This window comes from Stegodyphus dumicola, chromosome X1 (assembly GCF_044657685.1).
Source record: "Stegodyphus dumicola isolate Sdum_Otavi_A_Nest chromosome X1, ASM4465768v1".
In the NCBI taxonomy this organism is placed as follows: Eukaryota; Metazoa; Arthropoda; class Arachnida; order Araneae; family Eresidae; genus Stegodyphus; species Stegodyphus dumicola.
The window spans coordinates 52307330-52320043 of NC_140780.1; the positions used below are offsets into that span (position 1 = coordinate 52307330).

Sequence of the window (12714 nt, forward strand, 5' to 3'; positions counted from 1 at the left end):
TTTTTCAATAATGAATTTGTTTTCGAGAGCGTTGTCCTTTTTTTAATTGCGCCCTTGATTTTAAAAGGCTTAGGTGTTCCTACTTGAAAGCTTAGGTAGTATTGTGAGTGTTCAGACCAAAAAAAAGAGTCTAGTTTAGTGTTTCCCAACTTCAAAAACATTGCGAACCAAGAGTCCAAGAGAAGGACTATTTCATGGAAAACATTTCTAAAAGGAACTGGCCCGTATTCATGCTACATATGAAGAAAACCACGAAAAAGGGCCATGTAGCTTGTTCACTAGCGATAATCTGAGCCAGGTAGAAATACCTGTGCTCAGCCGTCTTATCGAGAGTCACTAGGGGGTCCAGTCTGTTAACTGCAACTGATATTAATACAAATTTCATTGATTTGTCATCCAAATTTCATTTTGTACATCGAATTTTCTGTTCAAATTAGTACTCATAAAATAGCCATTAAATTCATATTTTGCGGTATATATAATGACTTATTAAGCACATTCACAGTAATGTCCTCAGGAGACACGGATTGAAAGCGGTGATCATGCTTACGCGATTTTGAGTGAAATTCAGAACAAAACAAGATTTCTCTTTTCTTTCTGAATTTTCCCTTTCTCTTTCAGTTATTTACTTCCGAAGAAATGCTCAGGATGGTCAACAAGTAGCTTACAACCGGTCTGAAGAAAGCAGGCGGTGAACTCAAAATCTCGCAATTTTGGCGACTTTCTGAGGGTTGCTTTCCAGAGGGTTACTGGGACAACTAGTTGGTCCGTATAAATGTCTACTTCAGTAAAAGCGGTCATTCCAACGTAACCAGCTCCTGCAGAACACCTCTAAAAATGGTAAGTACTCTTCTAAATTCACTTGACATCATATGTTTGTTTACACTGAAAGGTATTTGTCACCAAATATATATATATTGCTGATACATGTAATTATTTTCAAGCTCGAATAAAAAAAATACTGACAAATATGCTGAATTAAATAATATTCCTAATTTTTTGTGAGTAAAGTTAGTTCAACAGTTAGCAGTGCAATATTTATATCAATTATTTTCAGGATTTTAAATACATATAATTCGTAAGAAAATGCTATAAATTTAAAGGAAAAAACTTAAAACAACTAAAGGATTCTGAATTAAAATTTAAAACTGCACTCATCGAAGTTAATGAGATTAAGATAGCGTAAAAAGCGTAATTATGAATTTGAAAACAGTTAATTGACATTTTTGGTGACGATCTTGAAATTGCATGACTCTGCTAATGTTATTTTGAAAGATACATGGCACCGGCATTATGAATTTTACACTGTATAGGAAATGAGTATGACGAACAGAGAGTTAGCAAACTGCATTCTGCAAATAGCAGCTTTATAAAATGTTAAATTATGCTACAAGATTAAATCTGGTACAATCTGCTACAAGATTAAATCTTAATCTTTAAACTGCTATGAAACTTTACATGAAAGATAGAATGTAATTGCTTATCTATAAAAATAAAGCAAAATAATAATTTCATAAAAATGTGAATATTTTGATAAATATTGCATTATATGCAGCTGTAGTTTTTTTAATATGCAATATTTCTATTTTTGAAAATTTTACATTTATCACATTTAATCACTCATGCAGTAAACAAGAACTTCAACTTTTAATACTGTAAAACTGAATAGAAGACAAAGTATCTGCGGCTGCAATTAAAATGCATATAGAAATCATAATTAAGTAATGTTGGGTTACTATTTCAATATATCATACGCGTAAAATACTAATATTTAAGCTGAACTCTTGTTTTCGTCATATTTCTTCTAAGGGATCAAATAGTTTATGTGTGCAGCATTAAATTTTCATTCTGCCCTATTTTCAGCTTGAATTCTGCAGCAAAGCAAAGTGAGTGATGAAACGGTTCACTTGTATCTTTCTGGAATGTAAATTAATTAACGTTCATGGGACTCCTCATCCATGCATACATGTAAGCGTTAACGTGTTTGTTAAAATGTGTTAGTAGTGAAAACATGGAATGAAACACACATAACTTCGTTGCTGATACATAAAAGGTGTCAAAGTGTTTAGACGTTTAAGACCTACAGATTTATTACTCATGCTCGTTATTTTCACGTCACCTGAAACAGAAATCTTTCTCATCAAAAGCTACAAATACGTAAATGTTTTCTTTTATTAGTGTGGGAGAATATTTATAAACGCAGTTGAAAGATTTAAGGAGAAAACTTTCTAAGAGTGCGCGTTTGATATCGATATTAAGCAGTTTGCTGATATCGATATTAAGCAGTTTGCTGATATCGATATTAAGCAGTTTGCGGATACAGTTACATGATTAAAGTAATTAGATTTATAAGGTTATATTTATGCTTATTTTTTTTTACTTTGGTAAGCGTTGTGATATGCGAAAGATATGAATTTCTTTAAACTGCTTCTGTAAATTCTAAATAAACATGCTCTTTATAAAAATATGAACTATTATTATTCAAATTAATAATATATTTATGTAGCGTATGGGCTTCATATGGCCGCATTCATATGAAGTTCAGAATGTATGACTAATTATTAATCAGAATGTAATGCTATGGATAGAACTGAACCATTGTTAATTTACTATATATAAGGAACTGTCAGAATCCATTAATTCAGAATTTTATGAAGTTACAAGCTGAAGGATTACTAACTGTAAGCCAACTATACTTATGTGGTAATAGAAAATATAATTACTCTTTCTGGTCTAACGAATTAATTTTAAAAAAGTCTGCCCTCTAGTAGTCATAAGATAGCACCACAGAATACTGATGGTACGTCCCGGTTTCGATTGCAGAGGTTAACCGGAAGGACAACACCAGTGTCATGCGTGATGAGAATTCCCTCATATAAAGTGCCCTGCGCCCTGGTACGTTACGAAAGACAAATAGCCCCCGAATGCTTGTCATGAATAACCTTGACCACTTTTGGAAACATAAATCTTAACTCGAAAATTAGGTCTGCTGTTTTCTAACACAAATTTTATAATGGGAAAGCCATATTTCCTTTTACATTAAAAAGACAGGCTAATCGTGATCTAGCAATCCGTCAATTAGTAATCGCTCGACTTAATCACTTTTTAAGCATTTTGCCTATAAATGGCAATAAATATCTCAGTTTAATTTACATTCGTGTTTAACTGCCAGTTTTTTTAATGTTTCAACTTTAAAATTAATTTTTCAAAGAATAGTGGCTCAATTCAAACTGCATTAAATCATTCCCTACAAAGCACAATCATAATAAAATATCATGGATGATATCAAATTTATTTATTAATTATTTAAAAGATTTGTTTTGCAAAATAATGGGCTTAAAAAAGGAAAGCAGTCTTTTTCATAAACAGTAACCCGCTCGAGCGACAAATTATGCTTTTCGGATTTGAAAATTTTTATTTTCCTCTCCTCACTAAATTGTGCATGTAAATTGCAGGCTGTAAATACAGAAATAATTCATTCGGAAATGAAGTGCAGAAAATTATTAATCAGCTGAATATTCATTGATTTGGAAAGAACTGTCGTGTGACAACATTTAAATTCTAATTATTCTTTTGCTTTTGTCCGAAAAGTCCGAAAAGTGAGTTTTGTCCGAAATTCATGGAATAAGTGACATCAAACACTGTCAGTAATATTTTTAGAAATTCAGGACTTTTATTTAAAAAGTGCACTCGAATATTATATTCCCATTATCACAGAAAGCTATGGAGGAAATACTGTCGAAGATAGGAATGATATTTCTCAGCATTACCAGGTTTCAGATTATGTGTCTATCGACACTGATTTATCAAATTTCCACTATTATAGGATAATAAGGAAACAAGTTTTGTTTGGGCCATATATTGAAATTAAAGAGGAAATACAACAAATTATATTTACCGACTGTCTTTCTTATCTTGCGTCTACGAGAAAAAGTTCTAATGACATAAAAAATAGAAAATGAAGAATTTAATACTTTTTAAAACATAATTAAAAACATTTAAGACTGAAATCTTCAAAGTGATATTTAGCATACAAATTTTGTGTTTCATTGCACACATTTAAATTTATTTTAATGTCTTCCGATTTAAGGAATACTTTCCATTTGACAAATTTTTTTACTAAGACCGAGCCATTCTGAATTCAACTGCCAAATTTAAAAAAAAAATATGTCATTAAATGTATAGTTTAATATAAATTCCTGAAATTTCTATTTTAAAGCTACTGAACTTCCGGATTTTTTTTTTTTTTTTTTTTTTTTTTTTTTTTTTTTTTTTTGTCAGATAGCAGGAGATAGACTGCTATTACACTGACTAAAGGGAGCCTTGCTAAAGGGATAGATAGAAAATTACAAATATCCATGCCTTCTCCTAACAATCGAACCCGGGATCCAACCCTATGGCAGCCAGTTCCGCTCATCACCATACTGACTAAAGAGCCACGTTCCGCAAACTGATCCAGCATTTTTCAGTATTGATTCAGAGTAAATATGAATGTACTGCAAAAACCATTTCTAACTATCCTATTTTTGAAGTAAATGCATGTTCTTGTAACAAAAACAAATTAATGGTTCATGTTTGAAAGAAAATAGATTAGTACGTAAGGCAATTTCAGTCAATCTGCAATTTGCGTTCTTGCGGAAATGTTATTTGTGAAATTATCAATTGTCAACTCGCCATTAATTTGGAAAACGAAAATTTAGATGCTCGTAACACCGAGGTTAATATAGAAAATAAGCCTTCTCTTGATAATGTTATTCTGCTAAAAATATCTGAGATAATTGTGAATGTTAATATATGGGTTGCACCTTAACTTCAGGTAGACAATGAGTTATTCAAGTAAATATTTCCTGAATATTTTATTACAACCATTTTAAAAATTCCAAGCTGTTTGAAAATTTCTGTATCTGAAGCTTACAAATTATTTATATATTTTTTAAAGTAATACAGAAATTTGATCTCAGAATGTTTCAGTTTTTCATATGACATGCAAAAAGGAGCCAAATTTTTAGAAAGTTTTTGAAGGTGCATCTTAATTAATTGACCAGTCATCAATCGAAATATACGAAACAAGTTTCTCATATTTTTTTATAATGGGGTGTCTTAAATTTGCAGTACGATGAGGAAAAAACCGCCTTAGATTAATGAAGATATTATATAAAACATTACATGTTTCGAGGCCGGCAGACATAGATTCCTTTTCTTTAGAAGGTAAAAATAGTTTTAGAGTGGAAGAGAAGATTCTCTGTTGAGAAAAAAGGAATCAAAAGAAAAAAGTTAAAACTAATTTATAGGAATTTTAAAAGCCTTGGGAAAAAGTAAATTGAAACTTAAGTACTAAAATATTTTGAGCTGATAAATATATCATAAATGGCTTAAATTATTTTACACCATTTTTAATTTTATTCCACTTTAATTACTAGATCTAATGTTACTTAATGTTATAACTTTATCTAACTAGAACATCACACCTGCTATACGAACACAGTTTTTCCTTATTGGAATAAAATTTCCAAATAGAATAAAATAATAGCTCCTGCTACTATTTTTAAATAAATTCAAGAATGGCTGCTTGCTTGGTATAAGTCATTAAAATTATATAAGAGGATGCAGGCTAGCTACTTCTTTCCAATACAATTTCAAGGATAACAAATACGGTTCAGAAATCTGTTTACAGTTATATACCATTCAGCAGTTGATTTCCTATAGTTTGTTTTAAAAACTTTATAGATATTGTAATCCATATACCTGAGATAAGCAGAAAATGGGCATAACTTGAATGCATATTTATTATGAACGAAAAATGGATCCTTTTCCGGATTTATTTCTAGGCAATGGAAATATTTTGCAACGCGTAATACGTAGTTCTCTAGTTCTCTTTTCTTTTAAAAATTTTGGTGTTCCTTACATTTCTAAGCACATTTTGCAGATCTTATTGTGGGGAATTTCATCTTTTGATGTTCCTTATATTTCTTGGATTCCCTATATTATTCGTAATATGAGTAAAATTCCTCTACGTTCTTGCTTTACTTATCAGCAGTCCGCTAGTGTTCAATAATCTGCTGTCAAAATAATCAAAGGTAAGCAATTATTGTTGAAAAAGAGAAATATTTAATTTGTTGCATTATCTTTTAGAGTTGATAATATTTTTTCCTCTAACGCACTGAAATTCTTTGTCGTCCTTCAGGAGAAAAGAAGCTGTTGACCTGTGGGTCTTTCATATAATATTACACGACGTGTTCTAGCAGACTGATATCTAACAAATATATTTTTTTTAATTTTACCATACTAAACAAGAAGGTAGCATTATGTTTTACTTTAAATTTGCTGCTTTAATTCACCTGCTAGACCTTAGTAAAGCTTTTTAGTTATATTTAATTTGAAAACCATTACCTGAAGATCTAGATACTGAAAGTTAAAAGGATTTGTTTTTAATATTCGTTGAACCTATTAATCAAAGTTTCATAATTTCTATCCCTGTAAGTTATGTTTTTAGTATATATTTAAATAAATTGAAGTTATAAGAAAAAATATATGTTTTTTTGTTCAGTAAGAATAGAAATCAATGAATTTTGATGGTAAAAGACAACATTTTTGAGCGTTTTACTTGTAAATAGAACTTTCTAGGGAATGTGTCAACAGTGCCAGTTGATGCACTTGAGAACAATTCTATATTTAGTAATTTCTATACGCACAGAATTCTTCATTAAGCCTGAAACTGCAAATCTTTAAAGTTTGAGCGAGAAATTATATCTCAGAATAATTTCTATGTTCTTAAATTTTACTGAAATATAGAAAAGTATAATTTCCATAAAAAACAATTGAAATTTTAAAACAATTTCCTTTTATTACTTGAAATATATGTTTATTCCCTTTGTTTTAAAGGTTTCCAAAACTGTGGTGTCGCTCTGCATTGCACTTCTTGCGATAGCATTAATTGCTGAGGCTCAAAGAGATGGCAGAAGGAGGTCTGGAAGAAGAAAGCCAACCACAGAGAGTCCTCCACTTGTTGATGAACCTGAGAGCGAAAGCAGTCCCCAAAAGTTAGACACAGAACCAGAAAGCGTTGCAAAACAACCCAGCACTCAGCCTGCAGAGTCAGAAACTAATTCTCCAGCATCAGCTAAGGAATCAGGAACTAATCAAGGAGGCCCACCTTTTATTGTGCCAAGAGGTACTAGGAAACCGCGACCAGTGCATGTACGCGGCAGCGGAGAAACTAGACCTAGACCCACCTTACCCACTTTTGCACGCAAAAGTTCTGGAAGGGGCTCTAAGTTAGATCGCCATGATCTGAAAAAAACTGATGAAAACTCTCTTGCATCTCCTTCAACTTCAACAACTACTTCCAAACCATCTAGAAATTCTTCAAGACGGCGAAATATTTCTCAGGCATCTGAAAGAGATTCTTCAGGCTCTGAAAAGACATCTGCGGATTCTGCTGAGCAATCAACCGAACCTGCACCAAAAAAGAGGTTTGGAGGTGCTACTAGAAGACCATCTCGAGGAAGTCGCAGAAACAATGCTGCGGCTTCAGAAACATAAAACTGTGATAGCTTAAAGAATTTCAGGATTTAGTGGTATAACTAAAACTAAAAAATGATGATCATCACAAAGCATTAAAAATACTCATCAAATCCTTAAAAGGTTATGCAACTTTTTCTTTGTGCTGTTGTGGTGAGAGCACATTTTAAATGTTTTTCCATTGCAATACTAATTATTGGAATCAAAGGTAGGAAAATCAACAGTTATGATGTATTCCTATTCTGAAAAACTCAACTGCGTTAGGTCTGTTTATGTTAATTTCATCAACGTTATTTTCTGGTGAAATCTGGGACTTTTCAGAATTTACCATATTCATGTAGTTTCCTAATTCAATTCACTGAAATCATGCGCTTAATATTTGCCGCAGACGAGTATAAAGACGACTTTCCTAACAGACAGAAGCTCTTGCCAGTTTCTAAAGGATAAGCGTCATTTCCCTCCATCACCTAAAATAATTAATATCAATATTTTATCAGTTCTTCCTATCAGCTAACCGCTGTTACATTTGAATGGAAAGAAATTTCCAGAAATTATCTTTACTCTAATGTTATGGAAACTCGTACCGTTTTATCTCTTCCTCGTACTTGCCAAAATTAATTTCAGGTGTCAGATATGAAACTGAAATTCACTAATGGCATATCTTAACTGCAATAGGATTCCGCATTAGAAATATTTTGATTTCAGTGTCCATTTGGCTTTAATAAAGAATTCTTCTGAAATATAATTATCTCCGTAAATCTTAAACATCATCCTTTGCTTACTAATTAAATTGTTAATAAACGAATTACGATTTATCTAAGTTTATATGTACATGGTGAATTTCATGTGAACTTTCATCATATCCAATAAAATTATTTCTTTTATTACCACCACAACTTCATTAAAATACAATAATATATCCTACCCACGTCATGGCAGATGATCATTTGAATATCTGGGGTAAACTAGACATTTATTTATTAAAAACATATTTTATTTCACTTAATTATTTTTCAAAAATTATCCTCTTAGGCTAAATTTACATTTAGTTTCATTACAGAATCATTCTGATAGCGCATGTATAGTTTTAAAAATAAAATAATTATATATATGAACATATACAGATAGCTATATATTATAAACTAGTTATTTAAACAGTACATAGTAACAGTATAAAGTATAAAGGAAGAAAAAATAATTCATACGTACCATTGGTAACCAATATTCATTGTAATCATATTTTCTTGTTCCCCATTCCTTGAAATGTTCTAAATATACTTATGTCAAGTGCATCTAATACTCCCAAATGGGTATTCTCTGTATTTCAATTTATTTCTGCAATGTTTTCATAGATAACGAGAAAAGTCTGTAACATTTTTGTCACTTTTAAATTCTAAGTTGTTAGTAAAAATAACCTTCGCCTTTAATATTCATATGTAAATAAAGAATTTGAAGGAAATTTTTTCAGTTTATTTTATTTGAAATATTTGCCAGGTTAGGAAAAAGTTATAGAAGAAAACTTATATTATATTTTATGATTATCGAAACATTGTTCTCGGTTCAAGAAAACATGAAAATGGTAAAAGCAATGTTGTAGAGAACAAAAGTAATGTTCGTCGTAGTTGTTATAAAATATTATTACAAGCTTGATTAAGGCAGTATAAATAACTGAATAGTATTATGTTGTCTAAAACGCTGCATTTTGGTTATGTACAGCTTTGAACTTTATGCAAATATTTGTTTCTGTTTAAAGCTTGAGTCTTATTTTTCTATTCATTTTTAATATGTCTACTATTTTCGTTTCTGTAAGAAAATGCAAATTTATTTTTAACTTTTAAGAGTTCAAATAGTACTAGTTATTGCCCATCTTTTTCTATCATTAACTTTCAACATGTCACCAGACAATATTTTTTTTTTAATTGGGCTTGCATCATTACTGTCAGACAGGACTAACACGAATATTCTAGCGTCTTTCGAATCCTAAACTTAAAACCTATTAAATGTTTTAACTCCAAAATTTGGAAATATTAGTTCATTGACGTCTAGTCTAAACGTTCATTAAAACACCGAACGCAGTTGCTACGGTTTTGTGTACGTACATCACCAATAAAACCTTGCGACGGCAGCAAGTGACAGTTTTCTGGAAAGTGTGTAATTTTCTGGAGAGAATTTAGCGTCCTGTGCTTAATGTTTATCTGTGTTAACTCTTCAAGTGATCCTCTTTTTGATTTTAAAAGAATCTGGAAATTGTTAAAAATTTGATGTAAAACTCTTTTACTCAAATATGTTTTGTCAAAATAGAATGAGAAAATAAATCTTAAGATTCAAAAGACTATGTACTTCGTTTACTATGTTTCGTTTGTAGCTTCTTAGCAAGTATGGGCGTATTTTTTAAAATTGTATTCTTAAATTTGATTTTCATAAAATACAGATTTAAAATTTTACTTTAATTACAAATTCTGTTTTCCCTTTTAATTTTTATTCTTATATGAAGGATTAGAAATATACGATAAAAGTTTAAGATTTGAATTTGAGGAAAATTAGGATATTTCATATCTCTGCAAACAAAGCATAGGATTCCATCTGAGGTTGATCTTGCTAATAATTGCTAAGTCATGTTTTTGAGATTATGTTTTAATGTATTTTATCCTTCATTGTCGCTTTTGATTTGTTTAATTACATAAATTTGGTGAATTATGAATTTTTTGAAATCCAAGATTCATAAAATTTGAGAACATTTTAAGATTCGGATTTAAAAAAAATTAGGATTAGTCCAATCTTTATCAATTATTTAATTTTCCGACTAAGACATCCATATCTAATACGTTCAAAAATAAGCTCATGAACATAACTGAGCGATCATTAGCAAGAGCAAACATCAAATGGATTTTGTAGCTTTATTTGTACAGATGGAATGAATTTTAAATTTTCTCAACTTCTTTCTTTCTAAATTTCCTGATTCCGAATTCCAAAAGTTTCGAATTCTTCATGTGAAGCTAATTTTAAAAAGGAAAAACTTTCGTTTACGATTAAATCATTTTAATTAAAATAAAAGTTAAAATCTACGTTTGATTTAAAAAAATTAAGAAAACAATGTTTTTAAAATGCATACGTATATATCAAGAAACAGTACATGAAATTTAGTAAAGGAAGTACTTAACTAAAGCTTCTGAATTTTGAGATTCAATTTCTCAATATAATTTGAGCAAAAATGTGCGAATAATCATTCAAATGCTTTTCTATGATCTTTTGAAATCAAAACAATTGTAGAAAGAAGAGGATTATTTTAACATTAATAAACATTAAGCATAGAACTCTAAATTCTCTCAAGAAAATTGAGAAAGTAACAGGAAATTACAAGCATTGCTTCTATTAATACATGCTCATATTGAACGCCAATGAAATCATCCTTCCAAAGTTTAGAGTTAAAATGCTTAGCGATATCTTAAATTAAGGTTTCAAAGATTTTAATAAGAGAAGAATTTTCAAAATTTATGAGATTCGAGAATTCGAATATCCCTATTTATTTGCTTTCACTCTTTATGAAAATACTCCTATTTTAACGCTTAAAAAATTAAACAATGCCTTAAAATTACACTAGGTTGATGCGATTGTAATAATTTCAATTTGACTTTATACTTGAAAGGCTCGTATTTGTTTAAACAGAACAATAAATTATATACTCAACGCTTCCGATTTAAATTTATCTCTTTAATAAAGTTTAGTTGAGTCATGAAAGACATTACATTAAAACTTTCACTCGCATATAATGAAGGAATCTAGACATTTAAGGAGAAAATGTACTAGATACTGAACTTTCACAATTGCATTATTCGAAAGACAAAGTTCAATGTTTGGTCATATGAAATAAATGGCTTTCCTCGGTTACAAATGAACACTCAACGACTACTCGAAATCTTTAATCAGTGAGGAATATCGCAGGTAAGTAAGTAAAATTTAACTCATTTCATTCTTATAAAGTACTACTTTTGAAAGTAAAATACTTCCACTGGTTATAGTCGAATTAACTAAACCATTATGAATACTTAGTTGTTTTGCTTGTCATTATTACTGCTTAATAATTCTATAATGCTACGGATTTTTAAATTAGAAATAAAGTTAACAAAGCTAAAACACAGATGCATTCGCAAGAAAAATTCTCAGCCTTTGAGGATAAAATGCAAAATTCTCATCTCATTGTTTAAAAATAGTATTTTATAAGTTTAGTATAGTTTTACATCTATACGTTTTAATGATTTAGATGCAAAACGAAACCACGTTTCTTTTAATAATTGAGTTTCTCCTGATATGAAAGTTCATTCTTGCCTTTCTCTTATTTTCTAATTATGTTTTAATACATTTTACGTATCTGAAGTAATGATTGTTCTGTAGAGGTAGATATTATGTATAAATTGAGAAATCTCTTGTCACCTTACCTCCAACTCAAAGTACACTTCGTACAGCATCTCAATAAAGCATTCAAGAGGAAGAGCTCATTGGATCTACCCATAACTTCTGCATACCTCCATTAGCGCGAGACTCCCTTCTTTTCACTTAAACTTGTTTTTGAAATCTTGGAAAATAATAGTAATCAAACTTATTTTAATGCAAAACACATTATTAAATGTTCATAAAGAAGCTTGTACTTTATAAATCCATTTGTGGAAAAAAAAACGTTTTCTTCTTCAAACTATTTTGTATATAAAAGAATTTTTATGTTTTCTAATAAAGAAATTCCAATTTTTGTGACAAATAAATGAAATCTAGAGTAATAAATTCTGTTCCAGGGCTGTTTACATTTAGACTATTTGTTATAAGAGACTTAATTTAAATCGTATTTGCATAGCTTGAAATAAGCTGTTATCCTAACAGCCTGTTCTTTGAAGTTATGTGATCAAAACAGCGAGTGATCGCCTAATTATTTAAGTATTATTATTAGGTATGTCTAGCAGTAAATAAATTGAAATGTGTTTATCACGATTTGTGGGTTAGATTCTAAACAGAATTTACATTGACTTAAAACAGAACTGAAATATCTACTACTTGCACGTCACAAACTGCGCACATAAATTTTCTAACGCAGTTCAAGCTGACTTGCATAAGGCTTCTGGAACTCATCCCAGGCTACATATTTACAGAGAACACGAGTTCTGTGATTAGCACATCAAAATTAATTTTCTTTTAAGCGCGAAA

General features: G+C 30.2%; 1 protein-coding gene across 2 annotated transcripts; it reads left to right on the forward strand.

The window, feature by feature from the left end:
• The first annotated feature begins 685 nt into the window (after nucleotides 1-685).
• LOC118197177 (uncharacterized) lies at nucleotides 686-8980 on the forward strand. 2 transcript variants are annotated; one of them, XM_035368685.2, is made up of 2 exons: nucleotides 686-840; nucleotides 6883-8980. In XM_035368685.2, the coding sequence occupies exons 1-2, from the start codon at nucleotides 838-840 to the stop codon at nucleotides 7540-7542; spliced, it is 663 nt and encodes a 220-aa protein (XP_035224576.1). In that variant the 5' UTR covers nucleotides 686-837; the 3' UTR covers nucleotides 7543-8980. The 2 variants fall into 2 exon arrangements, with proteins under 2 accessions (XP_035224576.1, XP_035220922.1); XM_035365031.2 differs by lacking the exon at nucleotides 686-840 and adding an exon at nucleotides 4471-4493.
• Nucleotides 8981-12714: the final 3734 nt, after the last annotated feature.